At 40.4% G+C, this 17902-nt stretch overlaps 1 protein-coding gene across 1 annotated transcript; it reads right to left on the bottom strand.

Annotated features, from left to right (window-relative positions):
- Positions 1 to 821: 821 nt before the first annotated feature.
- spef2 (sperm flagellar 2) lies at positions 822 to 17696 on the bottom strand. The gene is made up of 38 exons (XM_069707747.1): positions 17527 to 17696; positions 15339 to 15441; positions 14951 to 15203; positions 14496 to 14666; positions 14089 to 14232; positions 13888 to 13964; positions 13544 to 13745; positions 13056 to 13244; positions 11936 to 12123; positions 11025 to 11190; positions 10603 to 10825; positions 10410 to 10480; positions 10201 to 10267; positions 9755 to 10047; positions 9460 to 9563; positions 8997 to 9244; positions 8792 to 8876; positions 8555 to 8697; positions 8143 to 8322; positions 7537 to 7655; positions 7074 to 7201; positions 6445 to 6583; positions 6188 to 6325; positions 5847 to 5992; positions 5519 to 5594; positions 5121 to 5180; positions 4885 to 5008; positions 4654 to 4773; positions 4228 to 4366; positions 3848 to 3920; positions 3584 to 3740; positions 3378 to 3484; positions 3009 to 3191; positions 2819 to 2911; positions 2276 to 2446; positions 1840 to 2055; positions 1242 to 1364; positions 822 to 974 (listed from the first exon to the last, which is right to left on the bottom strand). Exons 1-38 carry the CDS (start codon positions 17582 to 17584, stop codon positions 909 to 911), a joined length of 5343 nt encoding a protein of 1780 aa, XP_069563848.1. The 5' UTR covers positions 17585 to 17696; the 3' UTR covers positions 822 to 908.
- Between the last annotated feature and the right edge of the window lie 206 nt (positions 17697 to 17902).

Here is a 17902-nt window from a genome sequence, read left to right as displayed (position 1 = left end):
AGGTTCTGTCTATATGACACATGTGAGTGGCTCTGTTTTCTCTAAAAGTCAGACACCGAGACCCTGGACCTGCAGTGATAATGAAAGGGAGGGAAAGAGAGAAAGGGTGGTGGGACAGGGGGGCGAGGGGTTCCCCAAGCCCTCATTGAATCAAATTAGACAAACGTTAAAAGGAGTTTCATTCTCTAATGGCTCTTAACAGAAAGTAAATTGCTCCATCACTAAGTCAGGAAAGCACTGTTTAATGATAACGACGCTACTTGTTGTGACACCCGTACTTAATTTAGATCTATGATGCATTAATAACTTGTTTTGTCTTTAGTAACAAAAAAAACTATTGAACAACACTGATTGTCATACATTTTATCAAAATGTATTTATACAATTGCTTATTTGAATTTCTTCTCCAAACTGGATGCACATTAACTTGACCGGTGGGCAGGCAACAGTGACTGCTAAACAGAGTGGCTACCATAACACTGGCAGGCAGCGACTGGTAAGTCAGGCTTGACATGTAGGTTATCCTGGACAATGCACTCATTGTAACCACAACCGATGCTTCTCTGTGTCAGAGAGGTCATTAGAAAAACAACTGAGTCAGAAAAACTGCTGGAGTGTATCGAGGAACAGAGGGGTCAAACCTATCACCATGGATGTTATTGTGATCATTTCAAATATGTTGTCATACCAACCTTAATCAGTTATAGTCATTTATACATACTGAATCAAAGTATAATTTCACATCTGCGTATTTATCCAGCCAGGAAATAAGAATAAACATTTCAAACATTGAAGTAATGAGAATACTTCACAAATGGACAAATAAACATGTTTTTAATTTCTTAAGTGGAGTAGGTCTTCAAAATGCAGACAACACTATGTAAATGTGATGTATGTTGTCTTGTCCTTTAGAAAACTGTCGAACTGTTAACCTCTCCTCCCTCCTGATGGGCCAGTAGCAGACTATGAATGTTCTGAGAGACAAAGACAGAGGCAAGTTTGAGAGATAACAAATGAGAAAGACAGGATGCAAAGCGGAGGGGAGGGGAGGGAGTGAGGGGTGCAAGATAAAGGTCAATCCTCATGTAGGTGTGTCACCTTAAAAAAATAAACCATGACAATATTAATGCACATGACATGATACAGGCTGGATAAATATGTGGAGCTGCGTGGTGTTCATCAGATCTCATCGAACAGACGGTTCAGAATAAAGAAAATAATAGAAATACAGAGAGATTTACCACAAGCTGGTATTGTGTTGAGTTGTCCATCAGGGCCTGGAAGAAAGGATGCTGAGAGAGAAGGGAGAAGGGGACCCAGTCCTCAGGCTCGTATCCAAGCTCTCTGAACATCTGCACCAGGTACTAGAAGCCAGCAGAGATAGTATTACCGTGACATCAAAGTTTCAGTTAAATAATGTCGTTGATAATTATGCATTGTTGAGTAGATTGACAGCTTTAGTATACCTGATTTTCTTCAGGAGATGTGTCCTAATTTGTTTAATGTTATGTTAATGAAGGCATAACTGTCCCCTCAATATACAAACTAGGGTGGCATTAAAAACCCTCATGTGTTGTCCCTGACACTCAGTGAAATGTCCACAGCTCTAGAGACATTTCAGGAGGCTAACATTTTGATTGTGAGATTTGCTAGTCACCCCTAGTAGTTGCATTTTGAAGCTTAAATAAAATAGGTTGTGCCTTTATATGCATATTGATGGTGAAATAATTAAAAATAAATTCTTGCTTCAGGAAGACCTTGTATATTTTTGAACATATAAGCAAACATTTCTTTCCCTAATAAATATAACTATTTGTCCATAGATTCATAGGAATATACCTCAGTGTGCTCCTCCTGACTCAGGCAGCCTGGAGGAAGGGAGCTGATGTCTTTCATCTTGGTGACTTTGTGGGAGATGATGGCAAGGAGAGCAGGGATTGACACTTCCTGTTCCTCAAACGAGCTCCTTGATTCACACAGAGTCTCTTCTTCCACGTAGTCTCCAGTCATTTCTGACAGGCTGAGCTCTGTAGCCTCTCCTATACTGGGCAGAGACTGTATACACAACACAGTGATAACACTTACATGTTTACTTCCACAACAACTTAGAAACCACCAGGAATCTGACACATGCTGTCATTGAAAATAACATAATTGGTTTCCATTATAATTCTTGATTATGTGAAAATATTGTTACAGAAAATAATGTTTTTGACAATAGACTATAAAGTGCTTTGCCATGGATTTTATTCACTTTTTCTTTGTGCATACTCACCTTGACAAGGTCGCTCGGTGAGTAGAGCCTGAGATGTTGTCCCAGCACGGCACTGAGTGCTCTGATGAAACCCTGTCGGGGGTTAAGGTCAGCTGCAAAGTACTGCAGCATGGACACATAATCCAGTTGAGGGGGGGAGGTGGAGTGGTCTGCAAACAACTGGAAAAAGAACTAACAAGAAAGAACACAGACTAATGTTACTGTTCATTATTTGTACTTATTTTTTGCAATACAGTTCATTTGAGCAGTGAGCACAAGACTTAACAAATATTTACAACACAAAGGATGTGATGACTGTATCCCCTACCAGTTTGTGATTTAGGTTAGTTTCTTTTTACGTTAAGACATCACTGAAAATTGCTGAAGAGTCTTTTTATAGTTTAAAAATTGTGTAATCATCTATTGTACTATTTTTTTTCCGCAGTACTCATTAGACCATGTCCATCAAATCTGTCTTTTGTGTTGTTTTGTCCCATGAAGGCCTGAATTTTCTATTTTCAGGAATTGAAATGAACTAAGTTGTCGGCCATTGCAGGCAGTTACCTTGCGTAGGTTAGCCAGACGGTCATAAGGTAAAGGCTCAGTGGGGTCCTCGGGAACAGGGAGAACACTCTCACTGGAAAACCACAACTCTGTCTGTCAGGAAAGGAGGCAAGCAGAGCTTAACCATTTTTTTTTTTATGATACAGATTTATCCAGAGTTCAAGGATCAGGATATAGGTCAGGGACTAACCTGTAGGTACTGTTCCTCATTGATATAGCCTGTGTCACCAGTATCTGTTGCCTTGAAACATTGAAGAACGTCCAGCAGCTCAGTCAAAGAGGGAAAAGGCCATGGGAGAGCAGCACTGAGCAGAAACTGACGCCAGTCTATGAGCTCACAGTCGTCCGCAAGAACAGACACAATCTCCATCAACTGGGGACGGAAGAGGAAATAACAATTCATGTACAAGCTACGTCACGTGTCTTTTATTTGACTGTTTAGACAACACAAGAAACTGAACAATTTAGTGCATGAATGTTCTGTGTTTTGCTTTGTTTTCTCAGTGCTGGGTTTTAGTCAGCTATGAAGCTAGGAAAAAAGACACATTTGCTCAGCTACCTGTGTTTCACTCATGTCTGTCCAATGGTCTGGCAAGGTGTCTCTGCCAATTTTAACAGAGATGACATCCTTGAGAAAAATGCAGAACTCAGAACTGGACATGATTCCTGCAAGTCATGAAGCAGGGAAAAGGAATGATGGGTGGATTGCGAGACAGGAGGATTGACTGACTTAGTAATTCCACTACTTGTCGGCCCTGTATTCACCTGATGGAGCAATGTTGCATAGCTGGTGGTGGAGTGACTCCAGCTGAACTATGGTTAGGGTGGACCTTGTACATTTCTCCAAAGGAGGTGGACGGGGAGGAGGAGCCTCGTTAGCCACCATTTGGCAGTCTCCATTCAGATAGAAGTCAGAACATTCCTGGAGAAAAGAATAGAAGATGGGGAATGTTGTTAAATGTCACACACTGAAAGTAGATATGAGAAAACAAAAAAACAAAAAAGATACATTATCAGGTCATTACATACCAACACCAGCTTATTCTGAAGCTTAATGCCAGCCTCTATATGGTGGCGAGCCACTTCTGATAATTGGTCAATACTATGGAAAACGAGAAAGAAACGGATAAAATATCAAACATGTCCTCTATGTATAATTTATGACAAAAAAAATCTCCTTCTGACAGGCTGAAATGTTGTTATAAATAGCTTATTCTAAAATCTACAATTTGTCATTAACACTAGCTACATATTTTCTGTACATTCTCACATAGATAACATTGTGACATGACATGATGATGAAAAGAAGGCAGCATTTATCACACACTAATCAAAAACAACACTAATACAACAGGGGGAGCAGTACCATACCATACCAAACATGAACCCACAATCACACTGTACCATACCTCTTCATTTCTGCAAGATAGCATTCTTGTAACCACTCCTTCATCCTGGTGAAGACCTGCTCTGCTGCGCTTTGCAGAAAGCGGACCATCACCAGACCGTGACCTTTCACCAACTCAAGCCGCACCTGCGCTGCGTCCGCTAGACAACACACACATGCATACAGAGAGACACAACTACAGTATATAAAACAGACTGATCATTTATACACGTCTGCATGTAAGGGAACAACTGCAAATACACATAAGCATTCATATTCAAACAGGCAGGCTTGCATGTCTATCAGATTTGGCAATTTAATAATTTGACAATATCTGTGTGTGAGAGTGTGTGTGTGTGTGTGTGTGTGTGTGTGTGTGTGTGTGTGTGTGTGTGTGTGTGTGTGTGTGTGTGTGTGTGTGTGTGTGTGTGTGTGTGTGTGTACATACCCTCGAAATTCAGTGCATCCAAATATTCTTGAGATAGGTTTTTCCAAACTTCCCGATCATGAATCTTCTCTAAGGCCTTCTCATCAAGTGGGCTGGGTGCTGGAGGTGGGGATGGTGGACCTGAAGGAACAAAATGGGGAGAAAGATGATGATGTCGATGACCTGTTGAAACATACAGTGCATGCTGGAGGGCACCTCTCCAGTTTTGTTAATACTCAGCAAAAGACATGCCTTTCTTTTTTTTTGCTGGCGGTTTTGCTTTTTTTCCTTTTTTTGCACTTGAGGCCTTATCCTCTTTCTTCTCTTGTGGTTTCTCGTTCTCTTTTGTCTCCTTCTGGTGGGCTTCTACTGATACCTATACAAACATATAACCCATGCAAGTTAGGAGTGAAAAATACTCCATATACAGTGTATATACCTTCATAATATGATCATCCAAACTGATATACAGATCCACAGAGCATTACCAATTTGCTGATGGTGCTGAGTGCCTCCTCGTAGTCATAGCTCAGTTTCTCATGTGATGACTAGAGTAAACAATGAAAAGGCTCAATATCTACAAAGAGTATACATAGTGGATATCAATATGTCACAATTAATATCAATATGTAAGTTTCAAGCTGTTTTGAGGTACAATTTTGCAAGCTATGTTTAAATTAATTGAGATTGACAAAATTGCATCCTGTCAACCAAACAGAACACTTTTGTAAAGTTGTGCATCCTGAAACAAGAATAAACAAAGACAGCATGGTGTATAATTTATAATATCCTTATATTATATCTATGAAACAGTTACAGACCTTTGGAAAGACAAAGTAATTTAACTAAATAAAAGGTGCAAAAAAAGAGAGGCAGGAAAACAAACCTTATCAAGTTCTGTCGGAATCTGGCTTTTCATCTTGGGGCCCCCAGATGCGGAGGGACGTCGGGAAGGGTGAACACTAGGGAGGAGGAGGGAATTGATTATGTGTGTGCGTGTTTTTTAACTGGGAAATATTTTGGTAAGTATCAAACGTGTGCAATGGTGTTTCTTCCTCAGGATCATATTTTCCTATTTACATCTACTTCCGGTGAAGCGAAATAAATCTTTCACTGTCTGCCCTCATTATCAGAAAACTATTTATTAATTTTTCATGTCCTTTTATTAACTTGTAAGAATAGGGTTAGGCTGCATTAAATAAAGTGTTTCTTGCCTCTCATCATGATCCCTAGTTCCTGTAGAGTCCAGAAGGGGGATATAGATAAATGTGGAGGGGTGTTCAGACATCTCCAGTTTGGACATGCTCAAATAGTAGACCCTGAGAATACTGAGTGTCTCCTGGAAACGGTTCAACTCCACCTGTACAACATAAACAACCCAAGATTATGGTTTGGTCAAAAAATAAGTCACATTGAAGAGATATTTAGTACATTAAGGTACCTAAACACTATAAACACAATGGAATAGTGTATAACATGAGCTTACACTACAGAATTGAAATGGGTAAAAATACATCTCTTTAGGCAAATGGTTTTACAAAAACAGCAAAGTCACCTGCATAAGAACAGAATGGTGGTTGACGAGGACAGCAGTGTGGCCTATCAACCAGCCGTCAGTCATGAGAGTCTCCCTCTCTTTCTCGTCCTCCTCCTTACGCTTGTCACTGATGTCCCACAGACATTCACAGAGTCCCTGTGCACACATCAGAACAGCTCCATCAATTTTACATTTACATTTTTTTCAATTTTTACGTGACTTTCATGATCAGTTTAAGAGTATTCGTGGTGCATTTTGTTGCAAATTCTTCTTACATCCAGTCTCAGATGCAGGTCTGCTTTGGTATCATCATCTTCTCTCATATCATCAGCTATGCTGTTGAAGTCCTTCTGCCACTGAGTCACTAACTCCTGCTTCAAGTCTGGACGCCCCAAGTAATGCTTGTAACTCTCTCTACAGACACAGAGAACCAGGCAATATTTAGGTATTGGGACATATCATATTTATCGAGGATTATTTCCTATTTACATACATTTATTTTTCATTGTAAAATATTTCTGACAAAGGGTCTAATGGTGTGAACATTTGGGTCATATATTGTATCCAGAAATAAGACTAACGATGACAACCTGTGACTGATACTGTATTCTGAAAATGATTATAAATACTCAGTTGTTCAACTTTCAAAACTTCCCAAATATTACTCCTAAAAGTAAAAAAGTATCAATTGATTGTAGCTAGCAAGATGTTAGTGGCTCTGGGTGTGTGCAAAAGTGTATGGTTACCTGCACTTACATTTACAGAGCATAAATGTGTTGCTACCTTTTCATGTTATACAAGACAGAACTGTGCCTGTTATGTTCATTCTTATGTGCTTATCTGAATTTTGGGTAAAACATGAACTAAACCATGTTCATGCTGTCTGAAAAGCGTGGCAAAATACCTGATGTTGAACAGGTGATGGTCAATATGATCACGTTGTGAGCGCAGTTGCTGCATCACTGTCTTCACATTGTTCACATAAGAATCACAAACTGTGTCCCAGTATGGGCACAGGTGCTCTGCTATGTCCTACAAATAGACAGGGAGGGGAACACATGAACAAAGCAGGGGGCGTGGGAGGATGGACGACAGGAAAACAATACAAAACAGTAAGCATATCAGATTTCACAGCGATGTCACATGACGTGCATTTTCTCATAACTGCAATATGGAAGGAAATACAGGTCGAAACCCACAGGCCCAAAGGCTGAATCGAGTTGGAATCATGTTGGAAGGCCACCTGGTGGTAACCCCTAGTTAGTGCAGTTCAAGGACATATTTTCTTGACTGAAACAATATTTTAGGGAAGAATTAAGCACCATCAATTATAATAAGCAAAATCACAAATAGAATTTGTATCTTACTGGAGGAAGAGGTTCATCCATATACACCTGACCAACTGGAGTTGAGTCAGGTGGGTTCTTGGTGACTGCTTGAGAGTCCTCATTGCACAGTGAGGAAGGTGACACATTCCCAGAATGCCCTATTATATAGTCATAGAAAAATACAAAAATAATAATCCCTAGAACAAATTAAGATTAACCATATATATTGATTTCTACTTGAATGCCATTTAATTATTAATCAGGATATCATATTAACTCAGATAAATAATGGCAATGACAGTTTTCTTATTGATTAAATCTCAGTAAAATAGATATTGGTAATTGTATCTAAGTTACCTTAAAAAAGTCAGTCAACAGAATGCTATTGAAGAAATATACATGTATGACCTATTCTGTGGCTTCAACTTGTTCAATTCAAATACACTTAGTGGCCACACAGGTCAAGTTTACTTCTTTATATATATATATATATATATATCACTATCAGTAAAACTGTAACACAGTGTTCATGAGCAGTAGATATCAGTTAGAAGTCCTCTTTTTTAAGCAGAATTTCTTTTAGGGCCAGAACTGACTTTAAAACAACAATTTAACATGTAATTCAAAGACTGCTGATCAAGTCACCTTTCGGGGATTGTGTGTTGGATTTGAGAAGTGAGACGCTGGAGTGGGATTCTGTGGGGCCGAGGGTTTTGTCAGTGAGGGCCGGAGGTTGGTCTGTTGGTGAACATGTGGTTGAAGTCGGAAAGTCTGGTGCTTTCACACTGTCGAGCACCACATCTTCAACAGAAGTGGTGGCAAGAGCTGATGACGAAATATATTGTAATACAATGAGTAGATACTGTGCTGCTTCACATGTTGTCTACTGTACATCATGTACCATAGAAACAGACATAAACTTGTCATTGTTGTCTGATAAAAGAAAAAGCTTATTTTAACCAAAGTTGAAATTATGAAACTGATTCTAAGTGGAACAATGAAAAGAGCAAGACATTGAGTCTACTAACATTTGCTTGAAACTAAAATGACCAGTTACCTTCCTGTGTTTCCAGCAGGAGTGACTCCACCCTCCTGTGCAGCTCCTCGTGGTCTACATCGGCATCGACGCAAACCAAAATGTTCTGCTTTCCACCAAACCATTTCTCCAGCTCTGGCCAGTCATTCTGAAAGGCTGTGATCCTTGGGGGGGATCATGTTTGATATTAGACACAGAGTCATGCAGTAGAAGTAATGTATTCCTCTCAGGTTACCGGATTCTTTTTTTTTTTTTTACCTGTGTGGAATCTGTGACAGATACAAGTTTTTGTCTATAGGTTGGGAGGTTGTAGCAGCAGCAATATCTGCATCTGCATCTGCATCTGTTTGGGAGCAAGAGCAGGAAACACATAAACACAAAACTAACATCAATCTTGTGTCACACTGTCCAACAGATGTGTGAGTGCACTCAGCTACACAGCATTAAAATCAGTGTAACATACCTATGTGGCTGTATGCACGTTTAACAACACAGTCGTCCGGAATATCCAGCAGAAGAGCTAAGTCCAGCACAGGTGCGGGCGGCGGTGGAGGTTCGGGTGGATTAGGATCAGCAGCGAGGTTCGTCCTGCTTCTCACAACTTCATTCCCTTCGTCAACAGACCCATCCAGGGCTTTCTCCAGCAGGTGGGCCTGGGTGATGTCACATGGAAAGCCATCCAGGATCCAACCTGACTGAGGTGGAAGCTGACTATAAAAGACACAACAAATATTTCATAGCCTAGAGAGCGTTCGTGGGGTTGTTGTTTATTTTGTCCATACTGTACATAAAAGTAAGCTTGGAGTTTATTTTCCTGAAATACTGTCATACTGTACTGTGAAATTAGATTAGATTATATGTAAAAGCAAGATAACTGACTTAATCTTACAGCATATACAGTACTTTACAGAAATATAGGTGCTCACCTGATTGCCTCTACTATAATCTCCACTAACAGCTCATTAGAGATGGTGTTCCCTTTCCTCATTTCTTCGTCTACAGCTGCTCCCTGAGTTGCACGTACAGATGGCTGGATAAAGGGCACATGTAAGCAAGAAAACGTTAAGTTTCATTTTCAAAACAGGTAGACAACAATTTAGGAGAAAACTGTTATTACCCAGTTGTTCAAATCATTCTTACAAAATTTATTATTTTATCAGAAGACAAGCTAAGTTTCTTCAGGTTGGTTAGTGCTGTATGTTGAACACAGGTTACACTTACCCTTGCATTACTGTCTTTACTTTCCTCTTGAGTATGAATTGCATTACTGTCTTTACTTTCCTCTGGAGTATGAACTGCATTACTGTCTTTACTTTCCTCTTGAGTATGAATTGCATTACTGTCTTTACTTTCCTCTTGAGTATGAATTGCAATACTGTCTTTACGTTCCTCTTGAGTATGAACTGCATTACTGTCTTTACTTTCCTCTTGAGTATGAATTGCAATACTGTCTTTATTTTCCTCTTGAGTATGAATTGCATTACTGTCTTTACTTTCCTCTTGAGTATGAAGATCTGGAAAAACATGAAATTATAAGAGACACACACTACATCAAACAACCAGCTGTGTAAAAATAATATTTACTTTATATCAAAAGCAGTTAAACACACTGCAATGTACAGTATAAAATGGCCTTGAATAGAATCATTCTGGCCTCAGTATCCCACCAGATTCCAGTGATGTGGAGGATGTGAGCAGTCGCTCACTGTCTTTGTCTTCCTGCTGCTCTGTGACCTGAACATTGTGTAAAAAAAAAAAAAAAAAAAAAAAAGGTTATATTGATCTGAAAAATCCCTTTAAAGCAAAATTATGTTCCTGGATTGAATAAAAGGGATACTACTAAAGTTACAATACTATTGTACCGTATCTGACAAACCTCTCCATTTTTGTGAGCATTCAGTGCCTCCTCAATCAGTGTGTCAGTCGATAAAACATAGATGCCGTGTGCTAAAGAAAACAATACATACTCAGCAACAAAGAAGCCAATACAATAATTATAATATTTAAAGACAACTTTTATCATTTGAGTGAGATCGTATTTGTGTTTATGCTTGCATCTGCATACGTGCCTTCAGCAATCTTGGCCAGGCAGACAGTTTTGCCAGAGCAAAACTTGCCCAGGACGCAGGCCTTCATGGTAAAGTGAGCAAATAAAGATGAGCACGGTTCTACGACAGGTGGATGAACTATGTTCCTCAGTCGTTGGACAACATGTCCAAGAATGTTGTTGTCGGTTGGGGGTAATTTCATCTCCCCTGCTTCCTGAGGCCAAGCCCACTCACCTACCATATCCTGACAAACATAACATATGACGTTTCACACAGCTCAGGGCTTTTATTTAGAGACAAAACAAACTTTTTAAGCCTCCAAAAATTTGATTTAGTTGGTTCTTGTTTGGTTATGTAGTCTGCAAAAACTACATCCAAGAGTATAGGCAAACATCTACATAAAAATATGTTGTAAAAACACTACACTCATCTTTGAAACTCACAGTGTACTCATCATAGTCCTGGTTGTCGAGTATCTCCTGCTGCTCAAGCTCTACTGGGTCTAGTGGGGTGGAGAACTCAAACTGGTGGCCCTCTACTGGCTCATACAGAGGTAAACCACTGAACAGTAATTCCTTCCACTCTCTCATCTGCTTCTGTGGAATCAGGCTGGAGATGAAAACAAAAAACATGCATCTGAAAATGGTTTGACTTGTATGAACTCCTCAATTCACATCATACAACTATTTGTGCTTGTAATTCTTAGTACTTTTTAATGTCCTCTAAATGAATGTAATGATTCATTGTTTGGTTGAGCCTGAAAATCATTCAAATTAACTGTTGAAATGCTTCATCTGATACAGAGGACATGTAAAACCTAGTGTAGCATACAGTACATAAATTATACATAAACAGAGCGTGTATATCAGATATGATGTATTTGATCATGAGAAGAAGCAGAGGGGATATTGACATCTCCTAAATTTATTTGACCACTGGTCAATTGCACAAAACTGTTTCCATTGTCTGGAATTTGTTCACAGGTTTTTAACTCACATTAAACAAACTAATACTTAAGGGTATATTTGCCCAAATTACCCTCTGAGGTTCTTACAAACATGTGGCTATTTTTGCTTTGCTTTTGAACTTTATAGAAGCATAAGTAAATAAAGTCTGCAGAAATAGCGGAGGATTTGACCTTTCGCTCCCTCAGTCCCATCCTTCAGATCATAAAGTTTCCAAAGTAGAAATATCTCCACACATCACAATTTACTTGCAGTACGTTCTGATAATAATACTACCAAAAGTCACATTTCAAGCACACATAAGTATATAAAACACACACATATTCATGAATTTGACTGACCAATAGATCTGTTTTAACTTCATCTTTAAAAGAAACGACATCACGTACTTCCCAGTGAGCAGTCGGTATTCTCCAACCTTGATGGCCAAGTCCACTATCTGATCCAAAATGTCCTTGCAGCTATTATAGTGCTTCTTGTATCGGCTTTGTGCTCGCTCAGCAGCCATCCTGTTACAGAATTCAAGCTCCTTTTCGATGTCTTCTTCACGGATCACCTTATCATGCTGAGCCAAAATCTATACCAGGTCCCAGTCAGAAAGATTAAATGAGTGGAGAAGGCATGAAATAAATGTTTCTGTGAATCACCACTGTTGCAAAGAATTCAGGAAGATGAACAATGTGACATAGGTCATTTATTGTACAGTTAATTATATGTTATATGTGTTATATTTGTAGTTTGAGTAGATGGCAAATACCTGAAGAATTTGAAACTTAATTGCAGAAAATTCTATTTAGAGGTTTCCTGAGAAATTAAATTAATGACAACACCACTGCACCATGACCATACCATTACAATATACTGAATATTTAAATGATATCTTTGATGATTTTCTACATTCTTCTCATTGTCAACAAAAGCCATGAAAAAAATATAAAAACAACAATGAATTGATCCAACTAACAAGTATTGTCATGGAGTCTGTTCCTCTGTGCCATAATGCTCTACTGTTGTCAAAACATTATTAATAATACATCAGTGAGCCATACGTTTGCAGTGGGGGGGCATGTTCAGTGCATCTGTGTGGCTCTGTGATGTGTTTTAAAGGGTTCCATTCATTGTTGGGTTTGTCTTTACATGGGATTTTTTATTTGTTGACAGAGAGAAGATTATAGGTACTCACCAAAGTTATCCATTAACACGGAATATCTGGATAACACTGAACTATGCATCTCTGCCTTCTTCTCACTACTTCTACTAAATTGCCCAATTACAGTATGCTGCGTGATCACTGGAAGAACACAACAGTTAGATATATAGTTGTATTTCCAATGCTTCATACAGTATTTAACCTTTATATGTACCTCTGTCCCTCTCTTTCTCTTTATCTTCACAATACCAAATACCCTGCTGATACTATACAAACCACCAAATTATTACCACTGACAAATCCTAAAACAAAGGGCCAACAGAGAGGATTATTCTTCTTCGTTATTCATCCTATCTCACCGCCTCCCTGTCCAGAGCTTCCTGGAAGTCCTTCTCTCTCCGCTGTTGGTACTGCCGCTCTCTGAACAGGCGGTTCTCCCGAATCACCTCCTTCACCTTACGTATCTGGAGGAGCTGAACTGCCAAGCGCTTCTCCTGCTGAGTCTGACGAGTCAGGCGCTTCACCAGCCACTCGTCTTGCTGCGCCTCCTAAAGGGTAAGGCAGAGGTGGCTGAGTACTTAAATAAACTTGGGTTAAAATGGCAATTATCAAATAAGAGACTGAGTGAGGTCAAAGAGAATCAGATGCATCAGATGTATCAAAAACTTTTCCATAATATCAACAAATTGATGAAGGATGAAAGAATAGGAAAAGGTCCTTACAAAGGGAAAACTGACTATTCTCTATTCTTGCACCTCCTTAGTGGGTATATATTTCTATTAAAATTAGGTGTATTATTTTATATAATTATTCATTTTATATTTCTTTATAAGAAGAGACGTTTTACCTCTCGAGCTTCATGCGCCTTAAACTGCTCCACCAAGAATCTATCAGCTCTTTTATTTCTCTGCTCGCAAGCTACCACATTCTCTTCCAGCCTCTGTCGGATGTCCTGTATATATTTGCTGTTGGATAGTAATATCAGCTTTGTCTCACTTCCAGGGACTTCACAACCCAGGTTGCCGCCACCAAGATGGACATCTGCAGAACTGAAAGGGTTCAAATCACATATGAATTAGTTGCATAAAGTTGAATATCTGAGGTTACTACAAAACTATTGATACAAACATTTATATGTCAGAATACTATATACATAAATAATAATTCAGTGACTGTTTCCTTTTCTCTTACCTTAAAGAGGAAGCAAAAGAAGAAACAAGCAGTTTCTTCCTGTTTGTCTCAAACTGGGCTATGTCATTCTGGACCGTCTACAAGAATAAAACAGACAAATATTCCACTAATGCCAAGAAGACCCTGTGTCAGCAGGCCAAAAAATGAAATTCCCCGTGTCGGTTTGTAAATTATCACAGCATTAATTTATCTGGATCACACCTGCGCTAGCTGTTCTTTGCGCCGCTGCTGCTGCTGCTGTCTCTTCTTTCGGCTGAGCTGTGAACTGTAGGGAGGTGGCCTGGGCACCTGGACATTAGTGGCCTGGTTCCAAGTCATGTTGTGCTTCTGATGACACACGTGCTGCTGCAACATACACAGTTCCCTTTGTTCAACACTCTCAGTGGCAACTTTTACTTTCAGGTTTTTCCCTAAGTATTGTATTGTTATAGAATTACAGTAATGTCCAACAGAAAAACACTGCAGAATTGTGACTGTGTGGCATGTGTAAAAAGTAATGCTGATAAAGACATATACTGTCGACATGCCATTAAGTCTGTTATTTATGCTAGATAAATACAAGGCAAAGTATAACAATACTGTGTTTTACTTTCCATGGTCTCCAGTACCTTATTAATATTCGTCATTCTATTCTCATGCGAGACTTTGAGTTCTGTCTTTTTCTGGATGGGATCGGTCACCACAGTCCTGTCGGTCAGTTGCTGGCATTTCGCATCATAGTGCTGCGAAATCTTCTGTAGCTTCAGGTCTGCATCACGTTTCACAACCTGATGCAGGCGCTATATAAAAGAAAAGATGCTTGAAAATACATGGTGTTTTTTTTTTTATAAGTAATGATGTTCAGTTAAACTAGTAAAGTCAACCACAAACATATACAGTAAAATGTAGAAAGACAGTCAGACTTGGCCTTTAACCACATGCACGCACACACACACACACACACACACACACACACACACACACACACACACACACACACACACACACACACACACACACACGCACGCACACACACACGCACGCACGCACGCACGCACGCACGCACGCCTTACAGTCCCCTTACATCCGAGAAGATCTCCTGCTCCTTTTGTCGCAGGCTTGCACTGCCTGCAGGCTGCATGATTTCCATCATTGTCCCGCTGATTCCTGCTTTCTTCTTCTTTTCAAGTGAGACATAGAGTTGGTAAAGGAGGCGTGTAGCAACACCCGGCTTCTCCTGCATCAGGCCTTGGGCTGCATTTATGTTGAAGGAGATCTCCAATAGCTGGAGAGTAGGCTCAAGGCGGGTAAAATTATTCACTTTGGCGATGGAGGTGCTAGGACACAAGGTGTGGTTGACTTTAATTATCATAAACACTTTAAATGAGCTGGAGAAATAAACTTTTTCCAGCAACATAAAGCAAAGGTACAAGAAAGGACAGCAAGAGAAGGGGAGCGAGAGGGTAACTTACTCTTTCCTCATAAACATACTGAAATCGTTCTGCATCTGATATTTATGCAGAATCTCCCCAATGAGATAACCGCTGGAGAAATCCTTGGCAAAGGTCTGTGGCTCTGTGAAGATAAGCATCAAAGTCAAAGTCAAATTTATTGACAATCCACCATATGTACAAGACATACAGAGAGATAAAAATATTGTTTCTCACAGTTCCACGGTGCGCAAAAATAAAAAGATAAAACAAGAAAAGTATAAATATGTAACAATAAAAACAGCCAACAACCACAGTGACACTTGACTGCAATATGTACATATATATATATATGTACAATGTAGTGAAAATGCAGGTCCATAGTGAAAAGTTTGTCCTTGAGTTTATTTCTATAAAGTGCTGGAGCTGGATATGAGTATGCTTGTGTGATGAAGGGAGAGGGGTGAGGGTGGGGGACAATGTTCAGAGGGGAGTGCAGAACCAATGATCCTACCAGCTGCCTTCACTGTGCGCTACAGGGTCTTACGGTTGGAGGCGGCACAGCTCCCGTAGCACACAGTGATGCAGCTGGTCAGGATGCTCTCCGTGGTGCCTCGGTAGAAGGAGCACACGATGTTTGCTGGGGCTCCTGCTATCTTTAATTTGCGGAGGAAGTAGAGGCGCTGCTGGTGGTTCCTGACGTATTGTTGCCAACCCGTACTGCTTGTGGTCTCTCAGAGAAAAAGTCCAGCAACCAATTACAGAGAGAAGAGCTCAGGCCCAGCCGGTCCAGTTTCCATATCAACTGCTGAGGGATGATGAAGAAACATCTTTAGTTCAGCATTCGTGTTGAATGATGTTTTGTGCATCAAAGCGTGCAAAGGAGTTGTTGAGGTTGTCGAGCAGAGAAATGTCACTGTCACAGGTCTGTTGTGAAGTTTGGTAATCTGTGATGGTGTCGATGCCCTGCTGTCTCTGAAATGGCATGGCATTTTTTTTTTTGGTGTATTGATGTTTGGCTTTCCTCATTCCACGGGACAGGTTGGCCTTTGCTGTTCCCAGACCGGCTGCGTCCCCGGCTCTGAATGCGGCGTTCTGGACCCTCTGCAGCCTGTGGACCTCCCCCATCAGCCGTGGTTTCTGGTTGACCCGGGTGGTGATGGTTTTCGTGTGGGTCACATCATCAATGCATTTGGTGACATAGGCAGTAACAGTCACTGTGTATTCCTGGATGTTTGTGTGGTTGTTGTCGGTGGCTGCCTGCTTAAACATGTCCCAGTCTGTGGTATCAAAGCAGTCTTGAGTGCAGCAGCAGCTCCATTTTCTGGCCACACCCGTACCTGTTTCTGAGCTGGTCTGGTGACTTTAATCCTTGGACTGTTGGCTGGTTACAGCATAACAGTGATGTGGTCAGAGAGGCGGAGGTGCAGGAGGGGTGCAGCCTCCTATGATCCTTTAAGGGTTGTGTAGACCAGATTCAGTGTATGATTTCCCCTTGTTGGAAAATCAAGGTGCTGGTATATTTTTGGAAGCACGGTCTTAAGGTCTGCCTGGTTGAAATCCACAGCGAGAACGAGAAGTCTGTCTGTTGTTCACTGATGGGCCTGATACAGTTTCTCTCCTTGTTGATGGGGTCGGGGGGAGTGCCGAAATGTGATAACAGCAAAGGTATGTCTTTGTGAGACTGAACGGGTTCTCTTAAACCGCATTTTCACAATTTTGGACGAAGAAGTGTTTGCAATTTTGTGATCTTGGCCCGACTGGAAGGATCTGAAGTTTCTCTGCTTGTGTTTTCTCTGCCCAACATATAACACGTGTTGGGGCCCAACATATAACACGTGTTGTTTCTGTCTAGCAGAAACTGAAGACTGCACTGTTGTCTTGACACACGACAATATTTTACCTGCACACGACGGAGACAGACAAAGTAAACACCGTAGTATCAGGGACATACAGGGGGGGGGGGGGGGGCTGCATCTAAAAGTGCCCCCGTCACCATGGTAACGTGCAATCATTTACAAGTAAAGATAGCACTGTCAACATTTTATATTCTTTAAAGTTATGTGACGTTTAACGTTAGAAGCACACGTGAAGTAATACATACCGGGGCGTTTTGGAAAAGACACGTTATCTAAAAACGAGTCACAGTAGCTAAACAACCGAACGAGTTAGTTAGCTGAATTATGCTAGCATGTAGCCAGATATGCTTTTAACTTCAAGTCATTCTTACCAACAGCTTTTGACAGCCGGAGCTCCTGGTTCAGCCACCTGCACAATATATCCGACATCGTCTTTTAAAAAAAATTTTTTTTATAACTATTAAACCATATTCTGTTTTGTGTTACAAACAATAACTCTTTAGCTCACTAATTAGTCACAAAAAGAGACGACGACGATGAAGGGATGAAATCCCAGCAGTACACTGTTGCCATGGTGACACGTCAACAGGGTTACCCAGGCTGTTTGAGGGGGGCACTGAAAGGGAAGGGGCGGGGCCTGCTTCCCCTGGACTAGGTTATATTTTTGCACCCAAAGGAAAATAGTGATGGAGTGACTGCAAACTGATCCGGAAACTGTACTATTTTTTTTTTTTTTTTTTTTTTTTT

This window comes from Brachyistius frenatus, unplaced genomic scaffold (assembly GCF_029030835.1).
Source record: "Brachyistius frenatus isolate BFR_SWC_R1_liver_20210118 unplaced genomic scaffold, ASM2903083v1 Contig_72, whole genome shotgun sequence".
NCBI lineage: Eukaryota > Metazoa > Chordata > Actinopteri > Embiotocidae > Brachyistius > Brachyistius frenatus.
Note: the sequence above shows the minus strand (reverse complement) of the source record. Positions and strands in the feature narration are given on the sequence as shown.